Raw genomic sequence first — 17,345 nt, forward strand, 5'->3', positions numbered from 1 at the left:
CTGCTGGCCCCATTTTTGTTAGCATAGATGCAGCCTACTTGACTGCTCTCACTGGCACTGGAGAGTTATTTTATTTTGCTAATTCCAGCATACAGGAGTACATTACATAAAATGAGAATTTAAGGAAGGAGCCTTCTGACCTAGTGCTCTTCATTGCAAACTGGGTATGCATTTCTACTCAAGTCTGCTTAGCCCTTTGCTCCTCTGCTGGCAACAGAGGATAAAATATTATAGCTTCTACACAACAAGAACGGCTAAACACATACAAACACATACACACACACACAGACACCTCGGAAGATTATTTTATTTAAATATTCACCAGTTATTAGAATCAGGAGTACAATCCTCATCAGTTTGTTTAAACCACTGCAGGCAGGTCAGTTCTGGGGTTTAAATTACAAGACAATACTTCTTCCACCTACAGAAATTCTTACTAAAATCAACAGTCCTCTAAATAGATCAAGTTCAACCTAATTAATACAGGAATTTACATGAATGAAAGCATGAAACCCAAATTAAAGTAATAAATACTTTTTCAATTTTTTTCCAGTGGACTACAAAGACATGAGTCATTTAATTATCTTCCAAAAACTGTAACTTGATGTCAATTTGACATGCTATTTTGTTATGCTAGACAAAACACAAATTTGAATCTCAAGTACCACAAATAGCTTCAACCCAATGACCAAATTTATCCCTGGAATACTGATTCCACAAACCAAAGAAATTACACAGATGAATTTGGACCATTTTATTAAAGTTGTGGTTTCATGCTTTTAACGGATATTTCTGTTCTTCTCTTAATCAACAACAATATTTGAAGTACATTATCAAGAGTAGCCATTTAAAAAAAAATTGCATTGTATCATTCAAGTTGACAAAAGAACGATTCACGTTCAGTATTAATCTGTATGTTCAACTACATATAAAGCACATAAGAACAGTAGGGATGAAAAGGACCACCAAATTTAGACAAAAGAAGTACAAGGAACTGGAGCTTACAAAAAGCATTAGGGCTGTCAATTAATCAAAGTTAATGCATGCAATTACACAAAACAAATTAACTAGATTTTAAAAAGCTGTGATTAATCGCAGTTTTAATAGCACCGTTGAACAATAACAGAATACCAATTTGAATTTATTATAAATATTTTGGGATGTTTTTCTACATTTTCAAATATATTGATTTCAGTTACAACACAGAGTACAGGAACTCCCTCACTTAAAGTCGTCCCGGTTAAGGTTGTTTCATTGTTACATTGCTGATCAATTAGGGAACATGCTCATTTAAAGTTGTGCAATGCTCCCTTCTCACGTCGTTTGGCAGCCGCCTGCTTTGTCCACTGCTTGCAGGAAGAGCAGCCCGTTGCAGCTAGCTGGTGGGAGCTTGGAACCATGGTGGACCGGCAGCCCCCCATCAGCTCCCCGCTCCCCTAAATTCCCTGTGCAGCAACTGCCCAGCAGGCTACCAATTGCTGGCAGTTCAGCTGTCCCTCCCCCACTGCCATGTGCTGCTCCTGGCCTCTGCCTTGAAGCTGCTCCCTGAACCTCCTGCTTGCTGTGCTGGGGGAAAGAGAGGGGCTAATGTCAGGGTGTCTCCCCCCATCCCCGCTCCTGCACCCAACTTACCCCACACAGGGTGTGTGTCTCTGTCTGCTATGCTGTCTCCCCTCCCTTCATTCCTTCTGCCTTGTAGAGTGTGAGGCTACATTAACAACAATGAGTTAACCCTTGAGGGCTAGTTCATAATTTAGCAGTAAGTCATTCCCTGGGAAATATCCCACCCTCTGACTTCACCACCTCAACCAAGCTTCACAATCATCATTGCTGTGTACCAGTATTAAATTGTTTGTTTAAAACTTATACTGCGTGTGTGTGTGCATATATATACATATACACACACACACATGCAGTATAAGAATATATATATATATTCATATTCCCTGGAACCTAACCCCCCCCCTTACATTAATTCTTATGGGGAAACTGGATTCGCTTAACATCGTTTCGCTTAAAGTCGCATTTTTCAGGAACATAACTACAATGTTAAGTGAGGAGGTCCTGTACAAAGCGTTCAGTGCTCACTTTATATTATTTTTACTACAGATATTTACACTGTAAAAAACAAAAAATAGTATTTTTCAATTCACCTCATACAAGTCCACTCAGTCTTACTTCTTGTTCAGCCAATCACTGAGACAATCAAGTCTGTTTACATTTACAGGAGATAACGCTGCCCGCTTCTTATTTACATCACCTGAAAGTCAGAACAAAAGTTTGCATGGCACTGTTGTGGCCCACATTGCAAGGTATTTACATGCCAGATATGTAAGCATTCGTATGCCCCTTCATGTTTCGACTTGTAGTCTCTAAAGTTTTACATTGTTTTGGTTCCGAGTGCAGTTATGTACAAAAAAAAATTCTACATTTGTAAGTTGCACTTTCACAATAAAGAGATTTAACTACAGTACTTGTATTAGGTGAATTGAAAAATACTATCATCTTTTTTACAGTGCAAATATTTATAATAAAAACAATAATATAGCATGAGCACGGTACACTTTGTATTCTATTATGGTTTAACAGTGCATTTAAACTGCGATTAATCACAACTTTTTTTAAGTATCAGAGGGGTCGCCGTGTTAGTCTGGATCTGTAAAAGCAGCAAAGAGTCCTGTGGCACAGGACTCTGCAACTTTTTTTAAAATACTGCAATTATTGTTTGTAATCATTTGACAGACCTAGAAAGCAAATAAGGAGGAATTACTGCAGTCAGTATGAGGGGAGATGAATGCACAAATAAAGGTTTCAGCAAAGAAAGGGGTTAAGAAAGCGTATTATGTAGACATAAAGGCTACATACAAGCTATACAAGCTTAAAAAAGGCTATTATACAAGCATATTTACAGAACTCCAAAATGCAAGAGGCAAGAGAGTTTAGGGCTTCCTGACAGTAAGAGTGAATATAAAATTTGAGAAGAGAAAGGATGGTGACAGAATATTGAGAACAAGCAGACCAAGTACTAGAATATCAGTTATGTATACAGTGAGTAAAGTTATGGCAGAGACATGATTTAATGAAACTGAAACAGTCAGAAAGTAGAGAGCCAAAACAGGTAAGAGTTTTGGGGTTCTATTATCTGCACAGAAATTATACTAACGTCTAAATTTAAAAAGATGACCAACCAGACTAATATAGACGGACAGAAGAGAGGTCAAGGACTGAATGCAAGACGACACCATAAGAGACAAGCCTCTGTGGAGAGGTGCCAGTTACAAAAAGAAAAATGGTTGGCTAGGAAAATCTATAGAAATGTACACCTTGCTGGAAACTACGATCAGCAATAGATCTCCTTGAACCAGTGCTACAAACAATTTGCCTGGTAACGAAGACAGGTTAAAATTAAAATTCCTTTGGAGGCTCTAGAGTCCTAGGAGTACTGTAATGGAGACCCTCCTCTTGCCAACAGAGAGGAGGCTCTGGACAGGAGAGAGCTCTGTCTTTCTTCCAGCAACTAGAGAAAGATTATTTTTAAATGTATCAAAGAAGCTATTATGAGAGATGGAGCCCCTAAGAAAAAACTAGAGATACCACCCTAGCAGAAATCCCAGCCCTCCTCACCTTCCCAGTTGCATGGGGTGAGAAAGAAATTGGATTTATTACACCACTTGTGGGAGCCACCCACCCTCAAATTTCATCTCTCTCTCCAGCAAGGAGGTTTAGGCTTCCAGCCAGTAACTGTCTGGTGCACTTTTTCAAACCTGACAATTCTGTTTACTTGCCTGACTATACTGTTTACAGTTCTGGCTCCACTGAAGTCATTGACAAACTCCCACTGACTTCAGGGCAGGTAGGATTTCACCCTAATTCTTTATTCCATGATAAAAATGTTATTTACAATTTAGTTATAACTTAATATGTATTAAAATTAATATACAAGTTAAAAAAAACCAGACACTGAAAAATTAGGAAATGCGTGTTAAGATAAAACTTTTTTTAAAAGTTCACAACATCCCCTTAAATGAGATTTTTTAAAAACTGTACATGTGGTCCACAACCACAGACTTTGCAGAGTTCCCAAGTGCTTACGGGCACTCAGACACGGGATGAACTGGAGAGGCAGGACTACTATAACCCATTAAATATGGAAGTGTCACTCTGATGGTACAGCCAGTGAGTGTTCACAAGTCTACATAACTATTAATTCCATTCAGGTAATGTGACAAGTCAGACAAGTTTCCTAAGGAGCTCCTTCTGAGAATCACTGTCAAAGGAAGCTCTCTTTCAACATGTGTTTTAATGACCTGTACCAACTAGGTATCAGATAAGCAGGTTTCTTAATCTCTGTGTTTGTCTACCTTACAGAATGACTAGCTTTCTACGTTTTCAGTTTTTACTGATTTTCACTGATAAATTACCAGATATTTTTATTAAAGGAGTTCAGTTTTTACTGATTTACACCCATTTATCAATCCACTCAGTGTATTTTCGGGTACTTATTTTTGTTAAACCCTAAAGCTTTACACGGTTTTTGCGTCCTGCAACTCTGAGATTGAAACCATTCCACAATGTAAAACACAGAACACACACACGGTGGAGGTTGAAAAAATCAAACAACGTTAATATCGCACTATGATTGGCTCACAAGGAGATGCTGCCTGCCTATTTCTGTGCGTCCATTTTGTATGGCACTGAATTTAAACAATCAATCCTCCACAGATAAAGATATATATTGCCCTCTATTCACCTGGTTACTTCCTTTAGTGCCCATCTCCTTAAGGATTTGGATGGGCAGGCCTGGCTTCTTCTGGATCCCCACAAAACCAGTCCTGCCCTTTCTGTGGCTGGCTCCAGACTACCCCCAAAATGGCTTCTCCCCCATCCAAGGCTCCCAGGGAGGGTTTCTCACTCCCTACTGGTCAGGCTAGCCAGGGCCGGCTCCAGCGTTTTTGCCGTCCCAAGCAGCAAAAAAAAACAAAAAAACTTGCAGCTGAACAGGGAGGCGGAATCCTGCCCGCCGAACACGGAGACAGAGTGATGGTGCGACCACCGAATTGCTGCTGCCGACCAAAGAAGAGTTGTGTTCCTGCCGCCAAATTGCCGCTGAGTGTGAAACGCACTGTGACGGAGCGGCAGCCAAATTCCCGCCGTCGCCGAGGACGGATTGCCGCCCCAGAGCCTGATGTCCTGCCTCCCCTTTACATTTGCTGCCCCAGGCACCTGCTTGGTTCACTGGTGCCTGGAGCCGGCCCTGAGGCTAGCTCTTCTTCCCAGGCTTTTCCTTATCAATCACTTCACTCTGCTCCCTCTTCTGAGCAGGCATGCCTGCAATCCTTCCTCAACCAACATGGCCCCCTGCTGTTCTACGTAGTTTCTCTCCTCCTCCTCTGGGTTGCCTAGCAGACTCCGCGTCTGCCCTTGGCTCCCTCTTCCTACCAGGGACAGCTGCCTCTCCCTGAACTACGAGCACACAGAGCCTCAGGAACCTAGGTAACCTCCTTGGGGGTTACAGATAGATCAGGTAAAAAGGTAAACATGGGGTGAGAAGGCAAATCTATGCCCAAATACCAACAAGGAAATCAGTGCTTAGACATTTTCAAGAAAAGTAAAGAAGAAAATGAAGAGGATGCATTGAGCTGCCAGTACTGGAGCATTGAGGTCAGTGCTCGCGCTGACAGAATAAAGGAGAATGTTGAAAGCAAGTGACACAAGAAGCTTAAAGAAGAAAGTGACCTTCAGGATTAACAGTCAATATCAGGCGCTTCCACCAGGGCTATAATGAAAGAGAGGACACAGCACAACTGTGTCAATGAATTTGTGTGTGCGCTTTGTTTTGCCAGACAACCACTGTTAATTGCAGAGGGGCCTATTGGTGACTTTGTGACATAACACTGTCCAGCAACATAAACCTTTCCTAAGGCAGACAACCTCACTCATAAGATGTTTTAGTATCTAAACTGATGGAATGAATTGATGGAAATGTGTTGTCTAACCTGATTTTTGACAAGTCTCCTGAAGCTTGGATCATCCGATTCTGGGCCTTTTGTTTTCGTTTTTTGATTTCAAAGTGAATAAACCCACATTGTTTTGTGCTGATGTGACATTCATCCCTTCTGCTGATAGCCGTTTTATCGACACAGCAATAACTGACATGCTTGAGATGTATCAACTAATTTGGGAAAATGTGGCCACAATTAACAGATTCTGCTTCTTTCATGGCTAAGTTTGCACAGGAGATTAAATGCAATCAGAAACCAGAACTGGTATGTATTACCTGTCCTGCTCATCTGATTAACATTGCACTGTCAGCACTTACTGCCACAGAAGAAATGAAAGACATGAAATCTTGCATCATTGGATTCGGGGCCATTTTCAAGCATGCAAACAAGTTGAAGGCTTTGTTTTACATAGTGCCAGCTGCCAATTAAACTACCCCTGTTGTGCCACATCGGTGGATGAGCTTGTATTTCGCTGCCTGTCATGTAAATAACGTGTGGAGTGTCCTAATGCATCTCCTAGATCATTCTGAGTTTGTTGGTTCTAAAGCAGAAACTCTGAAGAGACTGGCAAAAAACCAAAATGACCACTAGATTCTGCCCTCCAAGGTAATGTTGATTGTTGAAAACTTGGAATCACTGTGTGACACACCAAAAACACTGGAGCTTTCTCCGACTCCTGCCAACACATTTGCCAATAACAGGCGTTTATCGGATCCTGACAACCAAAATCTCAGCCCAACTGAGCACAAAAGCTGAAGGAGAAACATATGGTGAGAAAAGCCAGGTGTTTCTGGAAGTCGTTCCCACCCCGGAACACAAGAAACGAAAAAGTGTTCAAAACCTTCAACACAACGCTCAGCAAGAAACGGGGGACCGTGGCCTGTAATCTGAACCCTCAAGTGTTTGGTACTGAAGATTCTTTTTGGAATGACATCCAGGTGTTGTACCCCTTCCTCAAGATGCTGGTGGCCGCACTGACACTTTTTCCTAAAATTATTTATTTTTCCTAAAGCTAATTAAGTAATAAGCACACATATACATCCAAATCATTGTAATTTATTTATGTAAGGTTTTGGGGTTTTTTTTGAAGACTTAATAATAAAACTCATGCACAGTTATCTCTATTCTTTACTGGACCTAACAGAATAGAAACACAAATAAGGTGCTTTGCCCATTCTTGTCTTTTTTATTATTGTTTCTTTTGCTTTTTTGGTAAAAGTGGTTGTCCGTATAACAATTCTGAAGTAAATTTAAAAATGCTTTGACATAATAGAACTCCAAATAATAATGAAAAATATATCTGGGCTTGGGTCTGGGTAGGGGAGAGGATGCATAGCTGCGGCTTCAGCCGGCCCGGAGCTCCTCCGGGCAGGTGGGGGCGCTCCGGTCTTCAGCCGGCCTGGGGCTCCTCCGGGCAGGTGGCGGGGGAATGGTCTCGAGGCTTAGGCCAGCCCGGGGCTCCTCATGCCGCAGCTTGTGGCTCCAGGTGCAGGGGGCCTTGGGCCTCCAGCTGCCGGGGGGAGGGAGCGCGGGCAGAAGAGGTGGAGTTGGGGGCTAGCCTCCCCGAAGGGGGGGGGCTCCATCCACTGCCCATGCACCCGCCGCTCACCTCCTCATCCCCCACCTGCCTCCTGTATCCCTCCTCACTCTCCCACCCACCACTCGCCTCCTGTGTCCCTCCTCACTCCCCCACCTGTCGCTCACCTCTTCACTCGCCTGCCACAGACACCTCCCAGCCCACCGCGAGAACTCCTGCTCGCTGGTGGCTCACCACTCACCTTCTTGCTCTTCCGCTCACAGCCAGACCCCCCTGCCCACCTCATTACCCTGCTGCTAGCTTGCCATTCACCTGCTTACTCCTCCAGCAGGCCCTGCTCCCACCACACCACTTGTCTCCTCACCGCCCCCCCCCGCCCGCTCGCCTCTCGCTTCCTCACCCCACCCCCAGAACACTAATAAAACTGCATGGCCATCGAGTTTCAAAAGGAACCATCAATCTACTCCACCACCTGTGAAAACTGAACAGCGTTCTCACTTTCCTCATCAACAGTCACAAGTGCCACATATCTTGACCTTATAAAAGAAACATTAGACTACAGGTGTCCTCACCAATGAGCTGACTCTGTGATTCAGAAGAGATGTTTAATACACTACAGTTTCACATCTGTAATGTTTTTAAAGCCTCTCAAAAACTAATAAAAGCAAAACTAAAACTGTTACAGCTGTGTATTATTCAACTAACAGATCCTTATTAATAAATATAATTCAGTTAACAGGGTAGAAATAAGTAAAAATAGAGTCTTTATATGAACAACCCTTAAGGCCTGAATCCTGCTCCCAATGAGGCGAATCACAAAAGCTCCCACTGACTTTAACAAAGGCAGGACTGAGTCCTAAAAATGTCCTGCATAAACAATATTCACAAAGTAACATTATTATTGCTGAGCTCCCAAAAGGGTCCTATGTACTCGTCCTCCATTGAAAAAGTGAACACAATAGAAGTAAATAGAACATGCTGGCAAAGTTAAAATTGCGGCATTTTGTTTATACTTTTTTTAGTTTGTAAACATTGCTGAACTGAAGTAAAATGGGTCTAAGTTGCTAAAGAATACAACTCATATAGATGAGCTCCTAAAATTCTTCACCTCATTTTTTGATTTCTTCCTAGTCTCAGTCATCAATAATCAATGGCACAGTTAGCAATTATGCCTTTATCAATCATTTTAAAATGTCATCTTAACTATTCAGAGACTGGCAATTAACTGTTCTCTCAGGAGGTGCCCTTTATCTCCATATGTGCCTCTACTTCCCTGATAATATTTAGAGAGATTTTCAGTTTAATGGACAGCACAGAGTTTCCACAGCTGAGACTCCATATAACTTCATCAGAAATGCAAATAGCTCATCTCCCCATGTGATACACTTAATAAAGATGCATACAACAGAAAACCGCCTGCCTATATTGCAAGAATATAGATTTTTTTCTTCCACAAGATCTCTGAAGTTTCAGAAGAGTTCTAAAACCAAGCAGCAACCTTACAAATGCTCTTCTGGAGCCATTTAGTAAGCAAGCAAAAGATTGAATAAACTTCAGGGCTGCCAGTGGAATGGCTATTGTGTGCGTATTTTCAATTGTTATAAACTATACTGAACAACAGCTGCAAAAAGGGGGGGGGGAATCTTTGTTACATTTAAAATAAATTAAAACTTCTCAAAAACGGACGCTCAAAAGAGAAAAAGTCTAACAGTTTTGAAACTGCACTTTGTGACCACCAGTGGCCCAGAGAGAGCTTTGCTTCTTTGTTTCTAGCTGCTTCTAACAGATGTCTACAATTTTTATTACAAAGCTGAACTGCAGGCCTGTAAAAGGAGCAATGAAGGGACCTGCCTCTACTAGAGCTTCAGGAGAAAAGGCAAGGAAACAGGAATTACTCTCAGGAACCAGAGTCACCAGTGGGCAAAGGAAGCAAAGAAAAGTCCAGGGAAGTAAGGCAAGAGAGAATGGGAAGCCAGGCAGCATGTTCAGGAGGGCAGAGGGAAAGAGGACCACGACTGAACTATATGGATAGAAAGAAGCAGCAGCAAAAGGGAAAGTATAGATAGGAGGATAAGATTAAATTAAGAGCAAAAGCAGACAGTGCAATTAACATTGCAAAAAGGACAAAACACTTATTACATTAAAAGGAGATAAAATATCAAACACTTTCCTAATGTTATTTTTCCATGTAAACAATTGCTACAGAGTGCCACATGGATGTTGTGTTATTATGAGTGTGAAGGAAATGTCTGAGAGACAACCTCTCTGCAGATGGCACACACTATGAAAATGTCTGAGAACCACTAGCCAAACCCACTCCTGCATACACAATTTGCCATAAAGTATATTAGTGGAAAAGATCAGATAGTACGCAATGCCAAGAGAGGGATGCATTCCATTTCCAAGATCAGTGTCGAAGGAAATAAATATAGTATCTATCTGTGCCATGTGCCCAGGACTAAAACCTAATTGATAGGGGTCAAGAAAATCAGATGACTCCAGATGATGCCAAAGATACGTTGATCATCCTCCTAAAAATATGAAGTTTAAGAGAAGATAGATATCTATGTTATTACTTTTGGATCCAGACCATACCACTTTGCTCACTTGAAAGTACACTCCCCATCCTAAAGTAAGTTAACAACCATCAACAATGGTCCTAATACCTCCTCTCTGGCTTTCAACCACTCTCTTTTGTGCTATATTTGTTTCCTGATGTAGTCCAGTGCCCCTCGCTACTCCAGTTCTTAGAATTTTAGAAGCTCAACCCTCATAGCTCTTGGGTGAGATTTAGAACGAGCTATGACTGTAACATACAATTCACTGATTCTCTCATGAATGGCCTAGAAATGCACTTTCATTTAACATTTTTGAAGTTGGTCTATTACAAATTAAGCTATCATCCTTTTCACCAATCATCTTGAAAGGCTGATGATCCTAAACTTAGAGAGCTATTTTCTAGCTCTTCAGAGGGGGAGAGAGGTTCTGTAAAGAACACCAATTTGGTCTCCTTTTCAACATTTCCATTTAGCTGTCGCTGTGTTCAGTGTGATTCTATATTTCTGGAAAGATTACAGCCTTAAAAGTTTTATTTTTTTTTATAGTTCTCTCTTTCATGTTACTTTCAATTGCTTCATGATGTAATTTTTGTTTCTCTTTAATTAAAACTGTTTCCCAGCTTTTGTGATGAATAGGAGGAAAGTTTAATTTAAAATACAGCAGTCTGGTTTGGTAGTTCATTAGTGTCCCCTAATTGTCCACATAAAGCAATTTATTAACATTCCATTAGCAAGTTTTATGTACACTAACTACAGTATTTGATTAAATCCCACTTCAGTTTACATAATCAGAAAAAAAAGTAGTAAGGGTATAGATGAGATAGCATATTATAATCAGGCAACATATATTGTAAACAAGTATTTCAAATTTTCTGACAGGCAAAATAATGTCTATTAATATGGCATACACACGAAAAGGAAAATATCATCTTTACTGGACTTGACAAACTGGTATATATAAAAGGGTACATTTTCAGTATTTTCATTTCAGAATAACCACTGATAAAATAGCTCCTTGGTTGAAAAAATACTCAGGATGTCTATTAGATAAGAATAAAATGGCAAAATGACTAATGTAAGATGACTCTTTTTAAACTAACCTACAGATATAAAGTCCCATTATTTACTGATGCACAGTATTCGAGATTCTCAACAATTGTCTAATCTCAAACTGGGTTGAGAATTATAGCTTACTTGGCCTCTGTTCAGCCTCATGTTCTTAGGTTTCAGAGGAGCTCCTAGCCTAGACTAATAACTTTCTCTCACATCCCAACTCTTCAGAAGTGCAGAGCACTTGCAACTCCTACTTAATTAATTTGGAGCTGCAGGCCCCCACCACCTTTGAAAATCCTATCCTGATTCTAAAAGCTTATTAAAAAAATTTAAAGGCCCCTTACAGAAAACACCCTGCCACTAGTCCTCTCCTACTTAAAACAGACTGCTGCTACCTACCGATGTAGGAACATATAGAAGTGTGATATGTATTTCCAACAACATGCTCAGTGCTGTACACAACATAGTAAAAGCCCATCATCACTGCCATGAAGATCTTATCTGATCCTTAAATTGATTTTGTGTGGGTAAAAGAGTCCACCCATGCACACAGAGTTGCAAGAACAGGGTCTCAAGAAAGACACAGCCAAAACTATATGCGCTTGAAGAGCAAAGCAATTTTTAAGTTACAACAATTTTGTAAGTTTACCGTACACCACTTGTCTAACATGTTAGAGTAAAGAATCAGAGGGGTAGCCGTGTTAGCCTGTATCCACAAAAACAACAAGGAGTCCAGTGGCACCTTGAAGAATAACAAATAAATCTGTTAGTCTTTAAGGTGCCATCAGATTCCTTAGAGTAAAGAAGACATCTGTGGTTTAATCTTTGTGGGTCACTTGGAAGTTATCTTGTCTGTGTTAACAGAAATATTAATAAAAATAAAACCTGTTAAAATATTATAAAACAATGTTGGCCCCAGGCAATTAGCAACTATATGCTGTGCGTACAAAACCCACCTTGATTCCTAAATATCCATTTGTTAGCACTGATGTACTAAACTTTCAGCTAATCCCTCCTAGTCCAATGGAAAGGATGGTCATCCACATAGGAAGCAAGACACTGTGAACCAATTTCACTATCCCAACACAGAAAATTGGAACAGAACACTAAATCGGACTCAACATCTCAGAAGAAAATGCCCGCTATACCTTCATAGCTGATATTCTCACACTGTAGACCTGAGGCAAATGACTATCCAAATGTTGTGCTGTGAAGTTTGAATACTAGTGGAGCATCATCATGTACCCTGTTACTTAGGAACAACCCTGCACTGGCAGAACGATTGAGTGGATGGGACTAGAGATGTACAAGCTAGACTTGTACATCTCTAACTTCCAGGAGTTCATGTGAATTAACCTCTCTGGCAGCTGCCCATAGTAGCAGGACAGTGCAAGCATCCTGCCCTCAGAGCAGACTCTTGCTCCTGCAGAAACGAAAGGAGCTCTGATCTACTTCAGTGCTAAAAAGGGCTCGATCTCTTCTTACCACCATCTTCAGGAAGTTATTGCAAGAGAGAAGAAACACTCAACATGATGTCCAGAACCACCCAAACGAAAGACTAACAAACTATTAGCCCCACAAGAAGGTCCCGCAAAACTGAGCTGAGAAAGGATGGTCCGGTCCAGCCCGCCCCTATTGCACAGGGAGAGACAGCTCCCATGCACAATGCTGCTGATTGCAAACTCTCCCGAGAAACTTGCTGAGAACTTGCGATGCCACTTTTGGGGGGCGAAGAGGGGAATCCCTGAGCCCAGCTGCACAAGCCCTTTCCTGCCCTTGCGGCTGTTACCTGCTGATGTAACCGTCCCCATCGCCATCGCAGGTCTGGAAGAGGCGCCTCATCCTCTCCTCCTCGCCGGTGCTGGACGTGTCGCTGCTGCTGCTCCCGGTGCTGCTGACGCTCACCTCCACCACCACGGCCGCAGCTGCCGCCATCATGCGGCTCTGCTCAAGAGGAGGAGGAGCAGGCAGCGCAGCCCGCGGTGCTCGGGACACTCAGTCCGCGCGAGCCCTCCCCGCCGTGCCTGCACAGCGCGGCTCGCGAGCGGCGGCGCAAGGCCAGCCAGGGGTTGGAGAGCCCGGGCGTTCAGCCTCCTCGCGCACGAGCGCGGCGACTCCCGAGCCCCGGATTCGCGTTCTGGCCTGGAAGGCGCCGGGGGAGCGCGCGACGGCCAGGCTCGCACTTTCCAGCGGCTGCAGCTGGGCTCAGGCGCGTTCGCGAGCGGGAGGAATGCGCAGGAGCCGCGGCCGCTGCTGTACTGGGCGCCTTGCAGAGCTGCCTGTCCGGCGCGGCGCTGCTGCGGCGGCGGCTGCTCTACCTGCCCCTGTCCGGAGCGCCCGCCGCGGGACCCGGCCCAGTGAACCAGGGCCGGGGCGGTTCGGGGGGAAGCGGAGCGACAGCCGCACCCTTGAGCCTTGATGCCAGCAACCCAAGGGAACTGGGGATGAGGTGTTAGGGGTGTGGGAGGGGCTCAGAGCTGGGGCAGAGGGTTGGGGTGAGGTGTTCAGGCTGTGGGAGGGGGCTCTGGGCTGGGGGTGCAGGCTCTGGGGTTCGAAGTAAATGGGTTTGGGGTTTTTTTTAAATAATTTTTGGAGGTTTTGGGGGAGCGTTTAATTTGATCATGGTCGAGTCCTGCCCCAAAGATGGGAGCCTGCCTAGCACTCATCCTGCAGTGGTGGCTCCATTCTTACCGAGCTGGGCGGCTGGCTCCACACTCCGGGCTTTGCAACCTGAGACACAGGGTCACAGTGCTGCTCACGTTTGGCCTAGCCACACTTCCGTTGTGACCTGGGGATGGAGAGAGAGGCAGGCAAAATTTGAGTGAGGAATGCATGGGCTAATTTGAGTGGCACTCATGTGCCAAATCACAACATCTGAAGTGGGGAGCCAGGCCCAGCCCTATGGGACAGGAGCTGCTGCTGTGGGGTAAGTTTTTTGTTTTCTGTTGGTGTTTCATTTTGTTTTGTGGTAGTTTACATTTGCAGAAAACACAGGGCTCTAGGAATTGCATTTACTCAGAACCTCTGAAAATCAGGTCCCAAGTGTCTCAAGTTAGACTGCCAAAAACATGAACAAAAAACTAGTGAACGCTCCTGAAAATAGAGAAGGAGGACTTGTGGCACCTTAGAGACTAACAAATATATTTGAGCATAAGCTTTCGTGAGCTACAGCTCACTTAGGTGCCACAAGACCTCATTTTCTTTTTGCGGCTACAGACTAACACGGCTGCTATTCTGACTCCTGAAAATGTGGTTTCAACTGATTTTACAGGGGAAATAGATAAAGTGACTATACACAAAGAGCAATCCACAAAGTAAGGAAAGGGAGGGAAAACAGAAACATTTTTCCTCTGTGTTTTTCAGTCATAGTAATCTGAGGTGTCCTATACAAAAATAAGAAAGTGTGAGTTCTAAATTAACAGTGTCCGTTTAAACAAGAGAGAAAACTAGTGAGATGGAGCACTTCCGAGGGGTGTTATGAACTTTCACTCTCCAAAATTTCCCACTTGTGTCTAATCATTCCCATTTACTACATATACTCACTTGGAGTTCCCTGATCTTTTAGGTGATATTTTGGTGATAGACAGGTGATAGTTTCCTATGAACTGCTTGATCCTTCTGTGGAGAGGTTGTAAATGGGTGGGCTATTGGCAAGTAGCCGAGAGCATCATCACCCTCACTCTTTAGCTGCATTTGTTAACCAGATTTCAGTCTACTTGATAGCAGCTGTTCCCCATTTCTTACTGTTCTGCCTTCTCAATACCTGGCAAGTCAAAGGGGATGGAGGGGAAATAGCATTGCAGCACTCAGAGGCTCCCTTTTTTATGCATCCTGTGGCTCCCAACATCAGAGGTCCTATCTGTGAACAGAATCGAGTACATTTTGAAAGATACCTACTCAAACACCTCCAACAAATGAGACCATACCTGAAGACAGTATATACTTGGATGGTATGGCTGTAGTCTGGCAAATTCTGCACAGTTGTACTTCTCACATTATTGTCACAATCATAATATAATTAGTATTTACTTTTGTAAGGACTAAAATACCTGGCAATTTCATATTTTACAGGAACGAAGAAGCCCAAGAAGAAGATGCAAATTATATGCTAAACACAAAGAAACAAAGTCATCATCGCTGGATCTTTCTGGGCTTGTCTTTTTAAAGACTAAGTCAAAAATTCAAAAAGTTATATTTTCAGCAGCAACTGTAACTTGACCAATTGAATGTTAGGCTTAAATGGATGCTCAGAAGGAAAAACCTGCTGTCTTAAATATGGAATATTTACTGAGTAATGTCACAATGTGTAATGTGGCCAAGTTACAGTTGCTGTGGAAGCTTTTAATTTTCACTCTTCATGCATGTGAAATGTTAACTATATGTTGCAGGTTTTTTGTCAAATTTCCTTGATCCAAACCACTGGGAGAAAGGGCAGGTTGACTTCATGGAGATTTTAACTAATTGTCACCTCATGTGGGACTGGTTTTGAGGGCAGAATGCAGCATTCCAACCCTGTGAGATCCTAGGCATCGACAAAGAAGGGAATTTCAAGTCCTGCAGAGTGCCAGCCACTCTGTGTTGCTCCTTTGGCCTTCTCTCCTCTAGGAGCAGTGCCAGATATTCCCTCCAAATTGGATGGGATTTTGTACGCTCTCCCTACATTGATGTTAAATGACTTCATACCATTTTTGCACACGTATTGCCATAAAGGGGGACTCTGCTTTCTAGAGCCATCCCAAATCTCTATGTACAAAATATTCTTGGGGATATGGTCTCTTCCCTGACATGACCGAGCCATTGCAAACTCTTCTTCTTGATAGTGGTTTCTAAGTGCGTCAGTCCTGTGCACTCCAGCATCTCTGCGTTTTGGTATTTTGTCTTCCCACTTTACTTCCAGAATCTTATTCAGGCATTTCATGTGGAAGCTGTTCAGTCTCCTGATGTGCCTAGCATATGTAGTCCATGTTTCTGCACAATAAAGCAGGGATGATGGCACACAAGTCTCATAGATTTGCATCTTCACCTTAGTCAATAGTTTGCTGCTATTCCATGCACATCTCTGTAATAGTCTGAAATTCTTAGTTGCTTTTCTGATTCTCTATTAGTTTAGTCTGAAGGTCAAGATTCCTGCTGATCGTCGAACCCAAGAAGTAGCAAAGCCGTAGACAAGTGCTATATACTGAAAAGCTAAACCCCAAACATAGTAGAGACATAAGCAATTGTTAGAAATACATAGAGAAGAGTGATATAGTATAGGGGATGTGGAACTGTAAACAAAAAATCAGTTGTAAGAGAGAGACCAAGTTACAAGTTCAGGTCCATGGAGGAGAGCTGGGCGACTCCTGCCTTCAGGAGACTGAATGAGAAACTGCCTGAACTGTGATGCTAACAAACTAGATGCCAGCTGTTGCCCAGATTGCAGGCATTCACTAAGAACTGACAAACTCATAGCTGGAGACCAGACCAGTTCACATGTATTTTTAGTTTTGCTCAAAATAGGTATTAGTCTTATAAGAATGTGTGATGTTATTGACATAAACTGTGACTGTATAGATCATTGTTGCAACCAGGGTCTTATGGTTGCACCAGTCCTTGTACAGAGGAGGCCAAGTGGAGTGTCTATGGAAAGGTTGTAGTTTGCTGGTTATGATTATGTTATGTGTATGTGTGTATCATTTTTGTATTTGAAGTTATGGATATTGGCTATGTATTTGTTTGATTCTAAGTAGCCTCAGTGAAACATTTGGTCAGCTTCTTGAGAAAGGACTATTCTCAGTAAGTACCAATCAAGAAACACTTAACTGACAATGGACTTTGGGAGACGCTAATCCACATCTGAGCTTTCCTGGGAACGTTCAAATTAACATGTAAACAATAGCCTCAGCCTGCAAAAAACTGAATCATGCATAGACATGTGACTTGCCCAGGTGGCTACAGACTCCATCTTGTTGCTGTGATTTTGCACAGAAGAACAGAGGGGTTTCTGCCCACAAGAGAAATAATATAAAAGGCCCTGGAAATCCCTCCATTTTCTCTTCAGCTGGCTCAAAAGCCTCTCCGCCCCAAAGAGATGCCTGAAAGAAACTGGAAAAAGGGACAGTAACTACAGGGGTGTGAGTGATTGCTGGACCCAGACTAGGAAGGAGTCTAGTCTGTGAAAGAAGCTTATTGGAACATCTCTGAGGGTGAGATTTA

At 42.7% G+C, this 17,345-nt stretch overlaps 1 protein-coding gene across 4 annotated transcripts in view; it reads right to left on the bottom strand.

The window, feature by feature from the left end:
* MCC (MCC regulator of WNT signaling pathway) overlaps positions 1-13,703 on the bottom strand; it is a 348,703-nt gene extending 335,000 nt beyond the window's left edge. For 3 of the 4 annotated variants that reach the window (XM_043546969.1, XM_037901552.2, XM_043546967.1), the window contains exon 1: positions 12,940-13,703. In XM_043546969.1, coding sequence (XP_043402904.1) covers positions 12,940-12,967 — 28 coding nt within the window. In that variant the 5' untranslated portion in view covers positions 12,968-13,703. The remainder of the gene's footprint in view (positions 1-12,939) is intronic. The other variant, XM_043546968.1, reaches the window with a different exon arrangement.
* Positions 13,704-17,345: the final 3,642 nt, after the last annotated feature.

Source organism: Chelonia mydas, chromosome 5, assembly GCF_015237465.2.
Source record: "Chelonia mydas isolate rCheMyd1 chromosome 5, rCheMyd1.pri.v2, whole genome shotgun sequence".
Taxonomy (NCBI): domain Eukaryota; kingdom Metazoa; phylum Chordata; order Testudines; family Cheloniidae; genus Chelonia; species Chelonia mydas.